The sequence below is a fragment of the Sander lucioperca genome, chromosome 6 (genome assembly GCF_008315115.2).
Source record: "Sander lucioperca isolate FBNREF2018 chromosome 6, SLUC_FBN_1.2, whole genome shotgun sequence".
Taxonomy (NCBI): Eukaryota; Metazoa; Chordata; class Actinopteri; order Perciformes; family Percidae; genus Sander; species Sander lucioperca.
The window spans coordinates 1,134,535-1,156,854 of NC_050178.1; the positions used below are offsets into that span (position 1 = coordinate 1,134,535).

Genomic DNA, 22,320 nt, shown 5'->3' on the forward strand with positions numbered 1-22,320 from the left:
TATTTCAAATTATTTAATTCAATTTAGACTCGAATAAAAAGTGAAATTTGTATGCAGGCAAACATACAATTAATAATTTGATGACTGACTGTCAAACTGGATAATAAAACAAAGTTATATGGCGTTCATTGTTTGTGTTTGTTCATGTTTCACAAAAAGTAGAACCTGAACCAGGCCGAACAACAGATAGTGATTATATCACATCCATAAAGGGATAGTAGTATACAGCTGTTGAAACATAATAAAATATAAAAATGGTATCAGACCATTTCTAGTATTTAGTATAATCTTCATCTCCAGTGTGAACTAATCAGTTTAGTTTATGAGTGTTGAAATTAATCATTGCATCGATGCATCACAATGCAGACCTGGGCGATTCTGCAGTGATGCAGTGACAGACCATAATTGATTATTGCCTACTGATGTTACTTGTTGATTTTCCGGTCACCTTTTTTTTGTTTTTGCCTTTTGTCTGTTGTCTGCTGTGTTCAGACTCCACTACATTCAGGAAGAGCAGATACAATAAAAAGGGGAGTTTATATCTATCTCACTGCTTGAAAAATCATGTGTAGCAATATAAAATAATATAGAGGTGATGCATCGTAATATCGATTTGAATCGTTGACAGGATAATTGTAATCAAATCGTGACACCAGTGAAGATTTATATCCTTACTTTAGTTGCAGTTTTTCAACCAACAGCAGCTCCTCAGCGAACTGATTTACCCACAAAATGTAACTGAAAGAGATGCAAAACATCCACAAACACGTTGCCTTAAGGCCAGGCACTTGTTTCAGACTAGTGTAAAGAAAACAACCAATATACACATTTACAGTGCTGCTCATGAGTTAAGGAAACCATGCTAAAGTTTACTAAAAAGAGTATTAAAAAATAATTTTTTGGAAATTGATCTTAATGCCTTAATTAAAGAAATTAGGAAAAATCCAACCTTTAAGGACACAAATTTTCTTTGTGAATGGATAATGTATCGTAAAATAAATAAATGTTCCTCCCTAAAATACAGGGGGCATAAGTATAGACACCCCTATGTTAAATTCCCATAGAGGCAAGCAGATTTTTAATTTTAAAGGCCAGTTATTTCAAGGATCCAGGATACTATGCATCCTGATAAAGTTCCCTTGGCCTTTGGAATTAAAATAGCCCCACATCATCACATACCCTTCACCATACCTAGAGATTGGCATGGGGTACTTTCCATAAAATCATCTCTCAATGCAAATCAAACCAGATATTAGGCTAACTGAAATAAAACCATGCCAATCTCTAGGTATAGTGAAGGGTATGTGATTATGTGGGGCTATTTTAATTCCAAAGGCACTTTATCAGGATGCATAGTATCCTGGATCCATGAAATAACTGGCCTTTAAAAAATAAATCTGCCTGCTTCTATGGGAATTTAACATAGGGGTGTCTATACTTATGCCCCCTGTATTTTAATGAGGAACATTTATTTTTTTACGATACATTATTCATTCACAAAGAAAACTGGTATCCTTAAAGGTTGGATTTTTCCTAGTTTTTTTAATTAAGGCATCAATTTCCAAAAGATAATTTTTTTAGTCAACTTTAGCATGGGTTCCTAAAACTCATGAGCAGCACTGTAAATGTGTAAAATAAACTGTGTTTATTTTACTACACTTTGCATATTTGCGCCTGTAGATGAAATTTTACAATTCATATCTTTTAAAGGTTATGACTCTGAGCCGGAAATCTCCACTTCAGTAGCACTTACAGACACCAGACCTTTCACTTTCATTGCCATCTATATTCTGAAGCTTTTTACACAGGACTTTATTTAGATATAATGTATAGCCTGATTTATAATTTTCAGAAAACTTGTAATAAAAACAAAATAATTGTTGTAATGTCAGTAATCAACTAGGGAAGTTTAGTTTTTACTTTATTCACATGTAGTGTCTCGCCTTTAAAACAAATATTGAATTGTCAAGTGAAAAATGAAACCTGAAATGAAGACTTCCTTCCCCAAGACAACACTCAAAAGTGAAAAGTTCTTTTATTGCCTTCTGTGCTGTAATACATCATCCGAGAAAATACAAAAAGGTAATAATATACAAAACATACAGGCATTCAAATATAAAGGGGTATACATTTGTGGTGGTCTTTTGTTTTTATACAAAACTACAAGAGAGAGACAGACAATCTACCAAAGTTATGTTGGTCATTAATTTACATACAGTGCCCTGTGAGACCTCTCATTCTCCGTTAGTCTGAAGTAACTAAATAATGTCAACAGACCACTTTAGGGCAAAGATAGACAAAATAATCTAATTTGAACCACTTTTGTTGCTATTAATAATACTGAGACATGTTTAGGGCACTGTAAGACAACATCTAGAAAGTGCAGAGTAGAGAACAAATTTGATTAACAAATGTGAGACCATATTTATTTTGAGTAAAATACTGGTTCCTGTCATATCTGGTTCATCACATTTTCTCTGTCAACAACAGACCACAGCTTTAGTGAACAGTGATACTTGAAACTTCTTAGCTTCCCTTTTTGTTTTAAATCTAAACCACTTTCCTCTTCATCAGTCCTCAGACCTGTTATCCAAACTAGTTTAGAGTTTCAAAACTAGTTTAGACGGGGAAACAAGTAATGATTTGGTATGAACATGACCCGAACCAATTTAATATTGGGAGTGGTAACAACACTTCTTTTTATAAAATCTCTTTTCTCTAAATTGCTATTCTACTGTAGTAGTAGAAAAGCAAACAAACAATCTGCTATAAATACATCACATTTAACAAACCGTACAAAACAGATCAAGTATAAACGGCACTAACAGAAGAATGGTGCGTGGCAGCGAATGAATACTGAGCGTGATGAAAACTTGTGTTTTCACTATTATTTTTTTTGTGCTTGTGTCTAATATCTACAGTACATTGATTACATCGAGTTTACAAAGATAGCCAACATGCCTGCAGTCCCATTTGTGTGTGTAACTGTTTATCCTTTATGTAGGTACACACAAATCCCAAAAGTTAAAGGGTAAATTTGGTATTTTCTCAACCCTATTTACTTCTGTTTTTGTGTCTAAGTGACTGATGTCGTAAAAAACACACTTCATTCAAAGTCAACAGAAACAAAATAAAACTATCAAAAGCCGTCTTGGTTCATCTTATAAATGTTCCAACAGTTACCACTCAGGTTTGATTGAAACTAAACCCCTTAATTTACCTAATTACATGTATAAATGTGTTGGCTCTATACAGGCTAAAAGTATTGATTATTTAAATGAAGTCTGGTGAGTTTGGCAATAGCGATTTCTAGGCTGTTTCTGCTTAATCAAAAAGGATCTTATTCTTTAACAAAAAGGTCTATCTCTGTAGGGATCCTCTCCATAATGTTGTCAGACACTTAGAATAATAATCGGAGCCTGTCGGTGGCAAAAACAGAACTTTTAGTGAACTGAAATTGCCGATTCACATTTGCCCTACGTATTTGATTACATTCCAGTTTGTGGCGGCCGGTTACAGCGTTCTTGCTCAATACCGGACCAATTTCAAAGATGTTTGTTCACATCAGCCACTTATACAGCAATGCATGGGAAAATAGGATCCATGTTGGAAAATACCGAAATTACTCATTAACAGATGTCCTGGGGAAACTTGGAAATGTAATCTGTTTTATGAAGGCATTTGTTTAAAGTTGTTTTGCCCAGTGATGGGTGGGAAAGTGGATGTAGTGTTTGTTGTATTTTGTATTCTTTTAAACAAAGTGTACAAATTAGGTAATTTACATCGATACCAGAAATATGATTCTATATCACAAGCTTTCAGATACATGACATCCTCATAAAGGTGAAGAGCAACGAGCCGACTGAAGGCTACAAAGGCTTTGTGAAAAGACACTTTGGTTTTGTCCATTGATTGGGAAGGTTTCTGATGTGCCCTCCTCTTCCTCACTCTGTTATTCTTTCTTTTTCCCTGTGGCATCCCGTCCGCTCACTGTGATGAAGATCACTTCCTCACTTCCTGGAGAGAAGCTGGTTCTCCAGCTTCTCCAGACGAGTAGTCATCCCAGATAGTAGACAGCTGATTAAGGAATAATAATGACATGCACGTGTTAAACAGTGTACCTTGCACGGCAGCTGGATTCTCGTGATATCACAAGATCATGCGAGAGTCAGAGGAAGAAGATACATCAGGCTTTCATACACACATAATACTTGTTAGTAGATGCAGTCATTGTTCTTTGTTGACAATTAGACAAGAGCAAAAATATCAGTGGCCTTATTGTTTAAATGTTCCCATATTTGTTTGTTACATGGCAGGAGGGGTTGATGCATAGAGTGTATAAGTGAAGCCAAAACACCTGGATCATCCCCTGGTGGCTGGCTGCAGTATAGGTCATAAGCCCCGCCCTCCTCCATGTTAGCAGATGGGACATGGACTGAACTAAAAAATATCAAAGTACACGTCAAATCAATTTTTCCCAAAGATGGTTTCCGTCATTTTAGATAGTTCTGATCACACGGTTTGGTCAAGTCTATTTTCTGACCAGTTTGGTTTTTATTAGTTACTTAATGCTATAGAAACGGGCTGAAACATCATGATTGACAGCTGTGATTGAGTTGCAATTGGTCGGGCAGGTGTATGGCCGGGACTTCGATACCGCGTCTCCACTGCACAATCACTACTGCGCAGACTCTGGCTACAAAATTACAAGATGGCAGCGCCCGTATCTGGGAGATTTTGGCTTCACTTTTGTACAGTGGGAGGAAGTGAAGACGTGTCGTCCATCTTTATATATAGTGTATAGGCGAGACCTGGAACAGTTGTGGTGAAGAATTTGGGACTGATGTAAGGTATATGTTTGCCAATAGACGTCAAATCAGTCAAAAGGACGATGTAGCTTAAGCCATAGTTCCACAACTGTAATATCCATTATCTTTCCATTATTATATTACCAGTGAATCAAATGTTGCACAGAGAAATGTATTTCCTGTCTTAGTCATTGGTAACTTTATCTGTTTGTTCCTGTTTTGAACTACCACCAGTTTCTTACCACCGATCCAAATTAGAAACTTGCCTGTCACTGAGGCTTCTAAAGAATATTAAATAATCAGTGTTTTGGTTCCTTGGTGCTTGGACAAAGACGTTTTATTTTTAAAGGATATGTTTCTGTGTGAGCTGCTCCAGGCTGCTCATGGTGGCCTGCTGGAACTCCACCAGACTCTCGCAGGCACACGGGTCCTTCACCTCGATCTCCCCCTGACTCTCCTCTGCAAAGACACAAAGAAAGATGGTTACAGACAGACAAACAATTTCACTTTTAGGTCACTTTCACACCTGTAGTTCGGGAGACTCAATCAAATCAAATCAAAAGAACTTTATTTTTCCCGTGAGGGAATTTCGTTTGTGGTCAGGCACATTCAATCACAACATACAATACATAGTCCGTATTAATCATACCAGAGAATAAATAAATGTTAAATTCTAATGCGACTCGGGTGTGAAGTTGCAACATTGTTGCATTTTTAATTTGGTTTCGGTTTGTGTTCACACTGCACTTTGTCAAACGCACCAAACATTGTAAACAAATGTCACTAAAATGTTTAAACACTCGCTGGTGTATTGGACAGAATATCCGAGTGAAACTCGCCAACACTTATATATACACTTATATAAATAATGGGGAAATACCAAATTTATAACGTCTTGGGTTTTCTGGTTTTGCTTAAGTGTGTTTCATTCAACACATTTTGTTTTTAAGATGCAGTTATTTGTTTATTAAAGAAGAAACTGATGATCATAAAACATAATGCATTGCTGCAGTTTAAACTGCACTTCAGCAGTTTGTGAATTATTTAGCTTTAGTGTCCCTTTGGACCACCTTAAAATGTTCACACATTAAGGCAACAAGTAAAAACAAAAAAAAACTACCTTTATTTTATTACGTTTCTTGTGTTTGACCTTTGTTCTTTGGGTATTTATTTCTTTAAGTGAGTGTTTTGGTTTTTCCAGCTGTCATCATGTACTTCTGTCAGCAGATGGAGCCAAAAAACATCATTACAGTGACTTGTCAGCTTACACTGGGACTGCTTTTACATGTGATCTTTTGAATGTAACTTTATGCTGAACATAATCTTATATTTATATTTTTGGGGCATTTTAGGCCTTTATTTTCATAGGACAGCTGAATACATGAAAGGGGAGAGAGCTGCACAAAAGTGAATTAATCCACTTCGTCCATTGGTACTTTTTTTTTTTTTACTAAACAAACGTGTTACTTTACAACTAATTTTCCAGTACGACCAAAGCTGTTTTCTAATATAAAATTTGGACAATGTAAGGTGAGTCAGGTCATTGACATTATCTTGTTTCCCTTTCTCACACGTTAGCACACAACAGGAGATTGTCCGTGTCAGACACATTCTCACATACTGGAATACTTCGTTTGGTTAAGTCGAGGGGGTGGCGTCTGGGTGCAGGAGGCAGGACGTGACACGGATAGCACCGCGGTCACGTAGCCAATAATGTTATTGTAATGTGGTGATTTCAGTTTTTCAGTATCGGGAGATGCGGCTCACGTACTGTGTGACGACAGGACATAGTCATTTCATGTATAGTTTTTTAGTTTGCATAACTGCAGTGTGAAACCAAAATTTACCAAGTCAAATGTATACAACGTAACAAAAACATGAACTTTGGTCTGGACCTTGGTTCAGACTTTTAGGTGTGATACGGCCCTATGCATTGTACACTGCGTTTGGATCTTGAGTCTTGTACCTGGGCAGACGTTGAGTTTGAGGTTCTCAGTGATGTTGCTGATGACAGTGAAGTCGGTGGTGTAATAGAAATGTTTCTCCTGAGGCTCAGATGCAATCACACAAAGCTCATCTTCCACAGCTTTTCCCACGCCCACGGCGTACATGGTGATACCTGTGTACACATTTCATGTCAGCATTATTGCGCAGCCAGGAACTGGAATAAGAGAATTACTGTAGATGTGGTTAGACCCTCACGGCAGTTGAGTCTTACCGGCTTCTTTGGCCTTCTTGGCATACTCTGTGATGTCGTCCTGCGAGCGTCCGTCTGTGAAGACCAGTCTGATTCGGGGGATGTTGCGGCTGGAAGGACGAGCGCCCTCTGACTCTAAGAAGCTGTTCTCCAGCATGTGTTTCAGGGCCCGACCTGTCATAGTGCCTTTCTCCATGTAGTTAACCTAGACGAGGACAGTAACAACAGTTCAAGTCCCAAGTGTTGGCACTTCTTTTACTATGACTTCAAAATAGACTGAGGAACTGTTCTTGTTGGACGGCCATGAAATAAAAGTCTGTGTAGGAATGATGCATATTATGATTAAGCAATATTGTGCTTCGCTTCCCTTTCACTTCGATGCGGCTAGACCTTGCGCCAAGGTCCGTAAGCATTACTGTCGTGCCAAAAATGACGTTAAATCAAACCCTCTTGTGTAATATTCCAATGAAACAACGATGGCGACCATTTTTTTTTAGGAGATTTCTTAGTTATAACAAGATTGAGCTACTTGTTACAAAATGAATGTAGGCCCGCTCCTGTTCCAACTTTAAATTTAGTTAATGAAGCTGACTCGTTGGCTTCATTTCAGGAATACTTGATAGCACATAGTTTATGCATATGGTATTAAAACATGACATTGAAGATAATTTGTTGTTTGTTTGAAAGAGACAGAAAGCCAACAACTCTACCTTCATGACTGCAGCTTTGATCTCTTCAGCAGTGTGGTACATGTTGAGGGGGAACTCTGTCCGGACCCGGCTAGAGTACTGAACCAGACCGACCCTGGTGCCATGAGCAGACACGTCCAGAGAGTCCACAACCTGAAGGAGGTGACACAAGAGACAGGTACTCTATTAGTGAGCTTCTATTGTTAAGTTTGTGTTTATTATTATTTTTAAATAAAGAAATTGTGATTTTCAAGCACAGTTCTGCAGATTTTGTGCTTTTGTTACTGATATGTTGACTCATTGCTTGTTACACAGTTTCATGTCCTTGTTTTGGGACCTGTAAACTGATGCACAGCTTACAGGTCAAGTAAGGTCATGTAAGCGTACAACTTAATTGGCACAGGAAACAGCTTGATCAGCTGTTAGCTGTAAACCAACAGCTGCTGTTTTGCCGGTGTCGCAGATCAACCTGTGTTCAGATTAACTGGCTGTGGATTCATCCATACACCTATTCTGTGTAGGAATTGGGTATTCTTGCAGATATTTAATAAGCAATAGCTCATGACAGGCCATGGTATGTTGTGATTGTATCACAGCTAAGGGGCGTCGTTTGGTCTGACGCAAAACCTCTTTTGTGCAACCCTAAAAAAAAAGTCACATAACTACACAAGCAGACTAACCGATCGATAGGGCTGGGTATTGTTTAAAGATTTCCGATACCATTTGTGATACCAATACATATATGCTACTTTTTCGACACCAATTTTTTTAACAACATTAGGCTATGTTCACACATCTTTTTTGACAGGAAACTGACTAAGGCGCTTTTGTAGTGAAACAAAAAGCTTGCTGCGTTTTTATTCCAAAAAGCAGCCGAAAGCGTCTTTTGTTGCTATAACAACAGCTACTGCTACAGTAGCCTAGCTAGAGCGCTATGTGGAGCGGTACTAACATTAGGTAAAACTAAGCGGTGGAGCGAGCTAGAGAAAGAACAGAGAGAGAGAGAGTGGTGCTGCTAAAATTACATAAAACAAAGCCAGTTCCCTGTCGAGGGAGAACCCGCTCATACCGTATAACTCGCTGTGCTCCGACTCCATTTTTTGTTGTTGTTATGGAAACAACAGGTCTGGCTACTCCACTTGTCGTTGGTCGGCTGTCAAAAAAGCACTTGACGTAGGGCGTTTTTTTTTCAGAAAAGTTAAACTTTTTTCAACTTCAAAAAGACGCTCAAGCTGCAACAAAAAAGTCGGCTGTGACGTTTAAAAAAGCGCTCAGGACGTTTTTGAAAACACGGTTTACTCCACAGGATTATAATGTTAAACAGACGCTGGCAGCTTAAAAAATTCGCCAAGTGTGAACATAGCTTTACTTTACAAATATGTTTTTTTTCAGCTTCTTTTGACCTATGTGACACACACACTGTAGTCCAGCCTCTTAAAATACAACAACACCCACACATGAGCCCCGTCTCCCGTGTGCGACGTAGTTTTTCCTGCCAGTCAGCAGCATTATTAAATCTCGGTAGAAGCATGCTGCTTGGCTCACTGATGCTGGTGAGACTCCTTAGGCATTATAATTTGGTATTGAATGACATAAATGGCTGTCTGACAGCAAGGTAAAGCGGTGAAAATATTTTAAATATACTGTAGAGTCCACATCCAGCGGGATACTTTGCCGATTTTAAACCAGCTCTGTGTCATGTTGGTGTGTTTTCAGATGAATGGCTTCCCGGCTTTATTGTGCAAAGGAATTCGAATCATAGTCGTTCTATAGACTAGACTGAGCTTAAATGCGCCCTGTCTTTATTTGGTTATTATATCACAGCTACGATCAATCAGATTGCTTGCTTTGATATATATATATATATATATATATATATATATATATATACATTTAATTTATATAAATATTTATATATAATTTTAGATTTTAAATAGTTAAATTATATTCTGTTTTAGGTAAAGTGTAATACATTCTGACAGGAAAATACTGTGGTTGTTTATAAAGTATGGAAAACATGCCTCACCTGGTTAACAAGCTTTTTGACCAGCTCAAAGTTTTGGGGTCGGACACTCTTGGAGCCGTCGATCAGAAGCACCAAGTCGATGTTGGCCGACTTGCAGGCTGAAGGAGAGAGAGAGATGAGAAGGAATACTAACAACATACATAGTCCTTATGTTCTAATTCTCAATGTTTGTCTTGAGAATTCACAGGTCTTTTTTATTTTGTACAGCCCGATTAAAAAAAAAAAAAAGATGGACTGATAAATCTACAGGACATATGCAAGAAACATCTCATGGATGCACTGGGACGCATCCTCAGTGATGTATCCTGGGATCATTGGGTGTTTTGGGTCTCGCAACATCATACACCCTCGCCCAGGCGACCCAGCCGGGGTTGATCAAGCCCCGACTTGGCCGCCCCTGTCACGCCCAAACGACTGAGGACTTTGCAAAGTGAACGTCCTGCAAAGCCTCTGCAGCCGACTTCTATAGGCTCATAGAAGGTTTTCCAGCCTCTCTCCCTGCACTCCTCCACCAGTTCCTGGTACTTAGCACGTTTCCTCTCATTGGCTTCCTCAATACGCTCTTCCCAGGGCACCGTAAGTTCCAGCATGATCAGATGTTTTGAAGCCTCGGAGGTAACTATCATGTCTGGACGGAGTCTTGTTGTTGCAATATGCTGAGGGAACCTCAGCTGTTTTTCCAGGTCGACCTGCACCAGCCAGTCAGAGGCTTTGTGGAGGAGGCCTGTTGTTAATTGTGAGCGTACCCGGGGTTTCTCTCCAGCTTTGATGAAGGGGACTGCCTTCTTTGGAGCATGATGGTGTTTGCTGGTGTTGATGGCTGAGGCTAAGCTCTCAGCAATTGCCTTAAGCACCTGGTCGTGGCGCCAACGATAGCGACCATCAGCCAGAGCCTTCGGGCAACTGCTGAGGAGATGTTCTAAAGAGCCTCTTCCAGAGCAAAGAAGGCAGGAAGGTGTCTCACTCTTCCCCCAGACATGGAGGTTAGCTGGACTTGGCAGGGCATCGTAGACAGCTTGTACCAGGAAAGGGACCCGATGGAAATCTGCCTGTAAGATGTTTGCCCAAGTGATCCTACGCTGCAGTGTACTCTCCCACCTTGTCCACGCCCCCTGCTGCCGGAGTCCCACAGTCCTGCTCACTCGTTCTTCCTCCACGCCTGCTCGAATCTCATCCTGGAGTAGATGGTGTCTTTCTTTGCCACGAGCCTGGCTGACCAGCATCTTTGGGAAATAGCCCAAACCCACTCTGCCTGTCGCCACGGTGCCCACCAATGCCTTTTGTCTGAGGCGTGACTCTGCCACCTCCACTGCTTTCCCAGCCTTCCATTTCCTTCCCGTCCTCACCTCAATGCTGGCTGATGACACCTTACAGTCCCTGGAGTCCCTGTACTGTAGGACTTCTCTGGTGCGTACCACCATGAATTCTTCAGTGAGGCTGCTGAAGGGCAGCTGCAGGATGTTACTTGTCCCATACAGTGCAGCGCTGGTAAGACTGCGTGGAAGGCCCAGCCACTTCCGAAGAAAGCCACTGATCTTCCTTTCTAGGGACTCAACTGTTGTCATTGGGACTACATAGACCAGCAGGGGCCACAGGACTCGGGGCAGGATGGAATGCTGGTAGATCCAGGCTTTAAATCTACCAGGCAGACCGGACTTGTCAACCTTGGTGAGCCAAGCTCTCCAAGTTCTTTATTGAACTTCTGGATGGCGACAGAGTCTTTCAGGCTGGAGTCAAAGAGCTTCCCCAAACTCTTGACAGGTTGCTCTGTGATGATTGGGATGACAGTTCCTGTGATGGAAAAACAGAACTTGTCAATCACTTTCCCCCTCTTCAGCGCCATGGACCTTGACTTGGAGGGCTTAAAACTCATCCTTGCCCAGGTGATGAGTCTGTCAAGTCCTTGTAGGATCCACCTGCTCCCTGGGACCGATGTTGTTGTGATGGTAAGGTCATCCATATAGGCTCTTATAGGGGGCTGTCGTACGCCTGACTTGGTTAAGGGCCCTCTGCATTCCACCTCGGCTGACTTGACCACCATGTTCATGGCAAGAGCAAAAAGAATAACAGATATGGTACAGCCTGTTATTATTCCTTTCCCAATGCGATGCCAGTCTGATGTTCCTGACCCAGAAGTGACCCGCATCCTGAAATTATTGTAGTAATCCAGGATCAGGTCCTTGATCTTACTGGGAACATGATGGAGGTGTAGAGCGAGCTCGACCAGTTTGTGCGGTATGGACCCATAGGCGTTGGCCAGGTCCAACCACAAGACAACTAAGTCACCTCTGTTCTCATGGGCCTCTCTGATGAGCTGTGTAACTACACCAGTGTGTTCCAAGCAGCCAGGAGCTCCAGGAATCCCCCCTTCTGCACTGAGGGGTCGATGTAGTTGTTCTTGAGGAGAAACTCTGTCAGTCTTCGTGACACAATGCTGAAAAACACCTTCCCTTCAACACTCAATAGTGAAATAGTTCGAAACTGGTTGATGTTTTTCGAGTTCTCCTCTTTGGGGATCCACACTCCCTCCGCCCATCTCCACTGGTCAGCAACTCTTCCTCTTCGCCAAATCACCTTCAAGATCTTCCACAGGTGCCGGAGAAGCTCTGGGCAGCGCTTGTAGACCAAATAAGGTACTCCACTGGGGCCTGGAGTAGATCCTGAGCGAGCTGCCTTGATGATCTCCTCAACATCCCTCAAACTTGGCTCCCTCAGGTTGAACTCTGTTGTTGGGGGAGCGGGGCTGATGAGCGCTTTGTTGGGCTCCAACTCTTGCTCTCTCATTGAATCGCTCACTGTATCCTGGAGGAAGCGATTCACTTCATCTTTTGAGCACTCAAGCCGGCCACTGCGCTTGTCCCCAAGCAGTTGTTTTGTGAAGCCGAAGGGATTGGCGATGAAGGCCGCTCGCTTCCTGACTCTCTCTCTTCCCCGTCTCTGGTGCCACTCTGCTCTGCGGATGATCATCAGCTTCTTCCGCAGGATGTTTTGCAGCTCTGGTATTGGTTGCCTCTCCTCAGCAGTAGCTTTCGTACTGTTTCTTGAGGGTGTGAATCTCCTGACGCAGGTGATGTATCCTGGTAGCCCTGCGGTTCATGGTGTAGGAGGTGGGCTTGGTTTTTCCCTTCTCTACCTGACCAAATCTTTCTGAGGCATAGCTGAAGATGATGGTAGTCATCGTTTGGAGTCGGCTGTCAGCATCTCCTTTTTGACATTAGCTTATCACGGATGCGGTATTTGTGAATATTTCGGCCGATTAATAACAAGAGACTGTGGCAAAGACATATTTTAGTAAAAGTAGTCCATATCGACAACGTTTTACTTCCGGGATTGCTCCGGTGCTGCTGGAAAGTCCGTTACCTGCTGCTTTCTTTGTGCCTCCGGTGGATTTATGACTACTCCTCAGATCTCTGCAGGGTAAATCCAGACAGCTAGCCAGACTATCTGTCCAATCTGAGTTTTTTGTTGCACGACTAAATCAACTTTTGAACGTACATGTTCCACCAAAACAAGTTCCTTCCCGAGGCTATTTTGCAGAGATTCTCCCGCCTTGCTTCGTCACCAGGCAAAAAGACAGGGTGCGTTCAGGAACTCCCAGAAAACAGACTCGCAGGCGAAAAACAGAAACTGAGGCAAAAAATGAACTCAGGAGGCGGAATTCATGACATAAATAGTGGGCTACATGTTGATGTCTTGGACTACAGTGATATTAATTCACAGACATGCATCCTCTTCAACTCTTTAATCTATTTATATGACAGGGTTGAGTGGTCTTCATCATACTCACTAGTAGACCTTACTGGATAACTATGGTACCTTGCTCAAGAGCACCTTGGCAGTGCCCACGAGGTGAATTGGCATCTCTCCAGCTACCAGTCCACACTCCGTACTTCGGTCCATACCGGGACTTAAATCAGCGACCCTCCGTTTCCCAACCCAACTCCCTACGGACTGAGCTACTGCAAAAGAACATCCCATCTTTTGGGATCATTTGGTTTATTTTCGCACACACATTTATTTCATCTTACTTCTTTTCTTACTCTAAAGGCCTCGTTCAGACCAGAAAAATAGATAGTTTATAGATCTTGACATTTCCGACCGCACTTGAAGGCAGTTTAATTTCACGGAGAAAGCAGACTGATCTCATTAAGTGGCTTATGTATGACACGCCAATTCGTATGCCATTTTGGTGTGTTATCAGGACGCATAATTGCTTTGTAGCGTGTTTATCAATGCCGTTTTGGCTCCATTGACTTACATTACCTTGCAATTGTGTGTCAATTTACGCCGTAGCGAGTAGTATGAAAGGTCAAAATGCAACGTGCTGTAGACGGCGTAGACATACACGCGGATAGCTCAAAATACGTACAGACAACACACCACTTGGTTTAAGAAAGTGGCATGTATGTTTACGTGAAGTTATGATATCACGTTGGAGTAAGAGAAAAAGAAAAGAGATGGTGGGACTGAGTAAACAATCAGCTGTTCCACAAACTCCCAGGCAGTTCACTGCTTGGGTTTGGTGTTTTGAGAATTTCTTGTGGCAGCAGTAGAGGCAGGGATGTTTCCTGTTTCCTGCAGGGGACTCTCACACCGCCTGAAAACACACTGACTGATTGCCGGTTACATGATTGGCCACCGCTGCAAGCTGTGTTTTATGAATCTGAGTAATCAGTCTTATAATCGGGTCTGCGTTGAAGAACACTGAACCTGTCCTGTTATGCCCATGCTGGGTTTGTACCTCAGCGACAGATGATTTTCTGTAACACAGATCATCAATCAGAGAGTTGACTTACTGCCGCAGCTCTTGCCGTCCTCCTGCAGCAGCTGTCCCTCCGGACAGATACAGTAGTACAATCCTAGAGTAGAGGTCTGATCGGGCCGAATTTTTCCGTCCGAACCCGGCCCGCGTCCGACAGAGCCGTGACTGAACCCGGCCCGAGCCCTACAGGCATTAAGAAATTTGTGTCCGAGCCCGACTCATTTTTTCTCATATTAATGACACACCTACGTTTGTTTGTGTGGAAAGCCCGCTTTTATTAAGCAGCTGTAGGAAGGCATTCAGAAATGTCAACAGATGAGCGCATCAGCGCACACGGGGCAACAAGGGTACGTTAATAAGCTGTTTAATTTAAAATGTTTAATGTGTTAACCTTTCCTGATTGCTTCTTTTCCGACCGTGATCAGAAAACCAGGGGAGACTCGTTACCTCAAGGGCCGACGTTATTCATTTTATAACGTTGGTCAAAATCCCGTTTCTGGAGAGCAGATGAATGAACTTGGCTTTCAGTCTGGAGTTTATCTCGGACACCACACACACTGGGTACAAAACTTCAACTTATTCCACCAACTCTGCTCCAGTCACATCTACACGTCTGCTTCCTCTTTCTCTATCTCTCTTCTGCCCACTTTACACACACACTGAGCTCTCTTAAAGGAGCCACAGCACCATTTTACAGCAAATGCCTTATCGCGCTGATGTGACCGAGCCCGACCCGAACCCGACCATAATTTCTATATATCTGTCCGAACCCGGCCCGGCCCGTCGGGTACCGTCGGGACCCGTCGGGACCCGTTGGGAACTTATACTGTCATATTTTGTGCAGAATTGTGTTCCTTGTCTTTTGAAAATGTTGAAGGTGGAGATTGTGCAACTTCAAAAGTGTGTTTCCTGTTGTAATTGCAATAGTTAAATAACTGGATTCTCTTAAGTGTGTTTTTCAAATGTTCTAATGAAAGCTCTGTGCAATTGAGAAATATAATTTTCTCTTTCACTTATGTTGTCATTATATATATAAATAAATGTGCAAAAAATATATACAATCAGATATATAAAAATTGTAACAATAGCAGAGAGCAACAATAATATAAATAAAATATTAAGAATAATATACAAATAGAATATAGAATAAATAGGCCTATTCTAAATAGCACAAATCCTTCATCACACAAATGTGAAAACACACTAAAGAGAATCTAACTGTTACACTATAGCACTAAGAACAGAAAACACAAACTAAAACTAAAACCTGACCTTTCTGGCCCTTCTTGATGCAAAATCATCAATGATGTTATTGTATGAAATCTGCTCCCCTATTGAATGCTCATGGGCGCATGCCCTTTAAAAAAAAAAGTAGTCAAAAAATTAGGATGTCCAGATCCGATCACGTGATCGGAAATCGGGCCCGATCACGTGGTTTCAGACTCGATCGGAATCGGACGTTACCTTCCGATCAGGACTCTGATATATATGTATATATATTCTCATTATTTTTTTAACACATCTATAGTTATGCGGTGGCACAGAGTTAGACCCTTTTGACTCCACACAGAAACAGCAACGCGTGCGGCATGACATCACTTTGTTGCAGAGACGCTATTGGTTAAATGCCGGCAAAGTAGAACACGGAAGCAGTTTGAAGCGGGAAGTGCGAGTATGTCTGCGGTCTGGAGGTATTATAAAGTTGATGACAACAACATTGCCAAAGCAAACTGTGAGATATGTAAGATAAGTGCTCTGTTTGTTAACAGAGTTGTTGAATGTTAAAATAAGGTGAATTAAATAAAAAATACCTTCTCAGCAAGCAGGGGCGCAAATTTGCCAATTCCCTACACGGTGAAATGATAGATAATACAGTAGAAAACCGCTTCGAGGATTTTTTTTTTTTTAAGTGCTCGTGCCGCCCCCCATGAGTCATAAAAAAATGCTCCCCGGGCGGCTGCCCGCTTCGCCCGTGCCAAAAACGGCCACTGGGTCCATGTCTGCAGACACAGAGACAATAAACACATGTTCCATGTGGTGGAAACTAACTGCCAGGTGTAACCTCATAAATGGCCAATGACCATTTCACTTTATTACACACAACTTAATTTATGGACTTATTTATTTTGATATCTTTGTATGTGTGGATTACTTGGGATGTTACTGACATCTGGTGAAAATTTCATGCCAATAGCCCCATTAGAAATATCTTTACTGAGAAAAATGTTCAATACTTATTTTCCCCGCGGGGAACTGACAAGTAGTTATTTATATCTCGTTGTACATTTGCCATCTTATGGACATAATGTGCAAAAATAGTAATTTCAATCATTTGAACCTGTGTGTCTTTTAGAAGGAACATTCAAATGTAATTTTTGACTAGTTTTGACAGCTCTTATGTGCCGCAGATGCAGAGTCAACGTGTTGAATCGGCCAAACAAAGGCATACGAAGGCCGACGCTTGGCGACATTGCGGGACACACCGCACAAAGTAGGCCGACGGTTGGCCGCTGTCAGCCAAACTAGGACCGAGGGCCGACGATCGGCTTGGTGTGTCAGGGCCTTAAGAGCGTGAAGATCCTCGTAGGGAGGAGGTCGGAGTGGATGTTTGGGTCATAAAACATAGAACTTTCAAGCCGGGGAGCAGAGTTCGTGTCTCTGGGAAAACAAAAGACTTTCACCAAGGAAACACGTGTTGGTAGTGTTTTTATCCAAACCACAATCTTTGTTCCAATCTTAACTAGTCATTTTGGTGTCTAAAGTTAACTGTCGTTGCTGCATGATGCTCACTTTTTGTCGGCGGAACTCAACTGCCACGGCCCCTCAAAGGACCTTCATCTTACGGGCTCCCAGTAAGCTTTCTCAGCAAAATTTAACTCATGTAACTGGCCGGTGGTCACCTAATTTTTAGGGGATTTCATACATGCCATTATGCATGAGTTTTTTGCACGATATCATACAAGCTTGTCCATGAGAATATGATGCCCCTTGAAGCCATTCAGTGTAACACCTGTTTGGATCTTCTCCGGGGTCCCACTCTCAGCTTCACCCTCTTTTCTACAGAAGTGCAGCGTTTACAGCTGAAGTGCAACCTCAGGTGGCGGCTGAACTTCTGGTCTCTGACGCCATAGATGAGCGGACTGAGCAGACGTGGAAACACATTGGTAAACAGGAAGAGGGTATACATGATATTACTTTTTTCATGGGGCCAACCAGTGATTAAAATGAGGGTGATGAACGGAGAGATGTATGACAACATGCAGATGAGGAGCTGGACTCCGTGCAGCATGATGGTGTTGTGGGCGTTTCTGGCCGCGGCCTGGTTTGAACCAGAAGCTGCCCGAGCAACACAGAGGACTTTCAGGTAGGTGATGATCACAGTCAGGAAGACGAAGGACAACAGAAGGACCTGGGGGTAAGACGTAAAGACACTTTAATCTGCCACTTGACATCAGTAAAGTCACGAAAACCAGGGAATGAAAAGAAAAACAGAAATGGATGATTTAAGAAAGAAAATTAACAAATTAACAATCAATATTTGTTCTTCAAAATTCTGTCCTTCCCAAAAAAAAGACCACATAGGTCGTTGAAGTTGTTCAATAACGACTCAATTTATGTTTATAGTGGCAGCGCCGTCTAGTGGCTGTTTTAATTATGACAGGAGCAAAGCAGGAAGTAAGGTGACAAAGTATAAGTATGTAAGTATAACTCAACAGAACAAACGGACCTACGTCACATTTTGCATCACGTGCATGCTGGAAGTGAATGTCTGATTTTAACCCAAACTCAAAAAGTCCTCCAAACCATACGACGATATGGGTTGTTTGTTCCTACCCTCTAAGATGACCCACAGCGTTTTATAAAGTAGCGCCCCCAGTGCTGGCAGGAAATACGTCCTCATATCTAAACCAGAGAACATCAGTCACGTCTTTTTGTTTGGCACCAAAACTGCTTAGTTAAGTTCAGCAAAAGATCGTGGTTTGGTTTTAAATCAGAAGTTACTTCACTTCCTGAAGGTTACTACACAGGTAGTATATATCCAGGATGTTTCACTTCACATTGCTCTACTTCTGCCGGAAATTCCGCTGGATGTCACTCTTTTCGGATGTTCGTTTTCGGATTTCCCATTGCCTTCCGCTTTGTTTGTGTTGTAATTTTAAAATCTGGTGGATTCATGAGGACTATGGTTAACTGCTCCTCAGATCTCTGCAGGGTAAATCCAGACAGCTAGCTAGACTATCTGTCCAATCTGAGTTTTCTGTTGCATGAATAAAACAAATTTTGAACGTACACACATTCCACCAAAACAAGTTCCTTCCAGAGGCTATTTTGTAGCAGCACCGGGGCTCCACTCGGCGCTTAGCACCGCCCGAGACAATTGTGATTGTTTTGTTTTTTTAATTTATTTTTAAACGGGACTCGAACCTCGCTCTCCCAGGTGAAAGTAATGTGTTTGTGTGACCCATTACGCGAAAAATTTGGCGCTCTTATACTTGGTCACCTTACTTCCTGCTTTGCTCCTGTCATAACTACTAGGGCCGCTAGAGGGCACGGCCACTATAAATCTAAATATAAATTGTAATTGCTGCTTGAACAACCAACCTCTGGGAGCGTTTTTCAGTCTTGTTTCATTAGAGGGGAGAAGACTTGTTGAATATTTCACCTGTACAACCACACTTTGTGCCTTGTGGTATGGCGTTGTGTACACGTAGTTAGGGTAACAGGTGACGACGGTACTTGAGAAGACAGAAAGGGGCTCGGTGGCAAGGACAACGATGATATCTGTAAGGCAGGGCATGAAGGAAATGAGCCAGATCAGTGCGATGAGGGCGTAGGCTCGCTGCAGAGTGCAGATCTGGACGTGATGAAGAGGTCGACACACAGCAATGTAACGCTCTACTGCCATGCCGGCCAGGGTCAGAGGGCTGTTCCTGAAGAAGACAATCACAAACACATATTTCATTAGTGTGGGATTTGCTGCTGTATGTGAAAACACAGCCCTTTCAACACGGGGGAGCAGAGTTCATGTTCCGGAAGAAATTAAGGGGAAAAGAAAAGACTTTCACCCATGGGTGTTTGTGTCCCAGGAGTACTACTTAAGGGGATCGGTGTTTTACTCCAAACCACAATTTTTTTTCTAATCTTAACTAGTCGTTTTGGTGCCTAAACTTAACACTCATCGCCCATGACGGTGACCTTTTGTCGGCTCAACTCAACTGCAACGGCCTCTGAAACGACGGACAGCTCATGCGCTCTGTACCCGACTCACAGTCACCTTTTTTTCTGCTAAATTTAACTGTAAAGACGGCTAAACTTAACTTTCACGTGACAGGTCATCACGTTGCCAATTTCGTACGATACCATACAAATTGTTGTGCATAAGTTTTCCTACAATATTATACAAAGCCGTTGATGAAAATGCATTGGTGTCAAACTGTGATCATTTTATTAAGTTCAAACTTGTCTCTCATTATGCATCAGTACAACGTAAAAACTTACTTGTTGGTGGTGACTGACAGGAGCATCATGATGCAACAGGGAGCGAATGTCATGGAAATGGCATAGGTCATGATTTGCAGCGCCACAGAAAGTGTCAGCATTATCATGTCATTTATCACCAGATGGATGTACAGCACATACCTGCAGACGAGTTAGAGGAGGGACAGTATTTGTGTCAAATCTCATCATTTTTATTGTAATCACTGCCTGTAAAGGGCCAATACTGAGTACTGGCCCTTTTGATTTTTGTCCACATGAGTACCCTTACTTCTAATTGTTATTAACAGTATTATTAACAGGCTAATATTTATACTAAAATAGGCTATACATCATGATTTGATGGGAAACATCAATTAATTTTAAACAGCAACTCTATGTAAAATCAGACATTCAGCACCTGCATATCGCTACAATTGATTAACAGATGAATCGATGAGTTGTCAACCAATAAATTAATCGCCAACTATTTTGATAATCAATTAATCGGTTTGAGTAATTTCTTTATTAAAAAACAGGTAAATATTCTCTGATTGCAGCTTGTTAAATGTGAATATCTTGTAGTTTCTTCTCTGTGACAGTAAACTGAATATCTTTGAGTTGTGGACAAAACAAGACATTTTATGACGTCATCTTGGGCTTTGGGACTGGGAACACTGATCCACATTTTTTTTTTACCATTTTCTGACATTTTTTAGACCAAACAAGTAATCCATTAATCCAGAAAATAATCCACAGATTAATTGACAACGAAAATAATTGTTAATCGCAGCCCTAGCCGAATGGAATGATCTTTTGTTTCATAACCAACAACATTTCCCGACACTGCGACGATCAGGCTCCTTAGATCGAAACGACCGGATTGTAGCTCATACAAGGGTCTCCCCTACAAGATATATGCATGAATATAAATCTACTAGATACGTGATGATCATGTCATTCAACTGCTGAATTAGGGTACTGCAACCATCCTCAAATATTAAGAACAGCTCATAGACAGAAATCCCAGCTGTCCTTCACCTGGGGTCTAGCTGGAAGACCTGGCTCTTAAAGTAGGTGTAGACAAACGCTCCGTTGATGCAGTTGATGACAAAGCCGAGAGAAAAGGTGATGAAGAGCTTTGTGAAAGCGACGTTCACGCTGTCCCGAAGACTGGTTGAGTTCATGCCGCACCTCGTCCTGTACTGGAGACAAAATACACACATCAAGAACAAAAAAAGGTTCCCAAGCAGTGTTTCAGTTAAGGTTTGGTTCCAGTGCCTGAATTGGCCCAAAAAAAGGTGTCTGTATCCAAATTCAGCAGTTGCATGACATGATCATTGCATGTGTCTTATATACATTTATATTCAGACGTATATCTTTTAGGAGAGACCCCGTTTAGTCGACTATTTGATTGATCTAAGGAGCCTGATTCGACTGCCAATCTCACAGTTGAATCGTCACAGTGTCTGAAAATGTGGTTATGAAACAAAAGATCATTCCATTCGGGCTATGTGAGGTGCTAAATGTTTGAGTTTAAATAGAATTTCTTGATGCTTCCCAATAAATCCTGATTTATAGCCTGTTTTGGTATACATATCATCCTCTTAATTATAATGTTAATAACAATTAGAGGTAAGGGTACTCATGTGGACAAAAAAGTGCAGATACTCAGTACTGTACTTTCAGGCACTGATTTGTTCCACAAATTAAACTTGCTGTCACATCCACAACTTTCACATCTCATACACAATTTATACATCAATAAGTAGATATGTTTGTCTTTCAGATGCATTGCATTGGAGATGATACAACTAACTTTTTGGATAAAAGCTTAGGGACTTTTCTGGGAAAAGAATCTCAATAATGTTACATGTGTGTTACAGTAGTTACTTAGGATAACAATGTTCAAAAGCCAAAGGTCTTCGTCATTGTTGTTCTCTGTGTGATTTCAATATATTTGCACAGTACAGTGTTTACATGCAATGTTTCTAATCAATAAGTGTCTGCCCTATGTTTCACCCCGGCCTCCTGACCAAGGGCCTCATTATTATAATTATTGCTCAATTTACGAGTTCAACATCATCCACATCCTCTGTTTTCATCAACATATTAGTATTATTACTTATTATCCCTCCCTTGAATGTTTTTCCTTCTTTTTATTTACCTTCACTGATCCTTGTTACATACAAACCTCACCTTAAGTTACATGTCATGTCACATTAGCCAAATCAAAATTTAACCTCCCAGATCAATATGAATTTTTGATTTTATTTGATTTTTTATTTATCTCAACAATCAACATGCTGTAAAAGAAGACAAGAAAAACAGATTCAAACACAAAGATAAAACACAGACATAAA

At 41.4% G+C, this 22,320-nt stretch overlaps 2 protein-coding genes across 2 annotated transcripts; both read right to left on the reverse strand.

Annotated features, from left to right (window-relative positions):
• Positions 1–2,329: 2,329 nt before the first annotated feature.
• On the reverse strand, positions 2,330–16,953 carry LOC116050315 (matrilin-4-like). The gene is made up of 8 exons (XM_031300292.2): positions 16,873–16,953; positions 14,517–14,592; positions 9,721–9,818; positions 7,716–7,847; positions 7,027–7,210; positions 6,775–6,927; positions 5,163–5,267; positions 2,330–4,069 (listed from the first exon to the last, which is right to left on the reverse strand). Exons 1-8 carry the CDS (start codon positions 16,951–16,953, stop codon positions 4,011–4,013), a joined length of 888 nt encoding a protein of 295 aa, XP_031156152.1. The 3' UTR covers positions 2,330–4,010.
• Positions 16,954–17,480: 527 nt separating this feature from the next.
• Positions 17,481–21,144, reverse strand: LOC116050316 (odorant receptor 131-2-like). The gene is made up of 4 exons (XM_031300293.1): positions 20,999–21,144; positions 19,982–20,122; positions 19,146–19,413; positions 17,481–17,891 (listed from the first exon to the last, which is right to left on the reverse strand). The coding sequence occupies exons 1-4, from the start codon at positions 21,142–21,144 to the stop codon at positions 17,481–17,483; spliced, it is 966 nt and encodes a 321-aa protein (XP_031156153.1).
• Between the last annotated feature and the right edge of the window lie 1,176 nt (positions 21,145–22,320).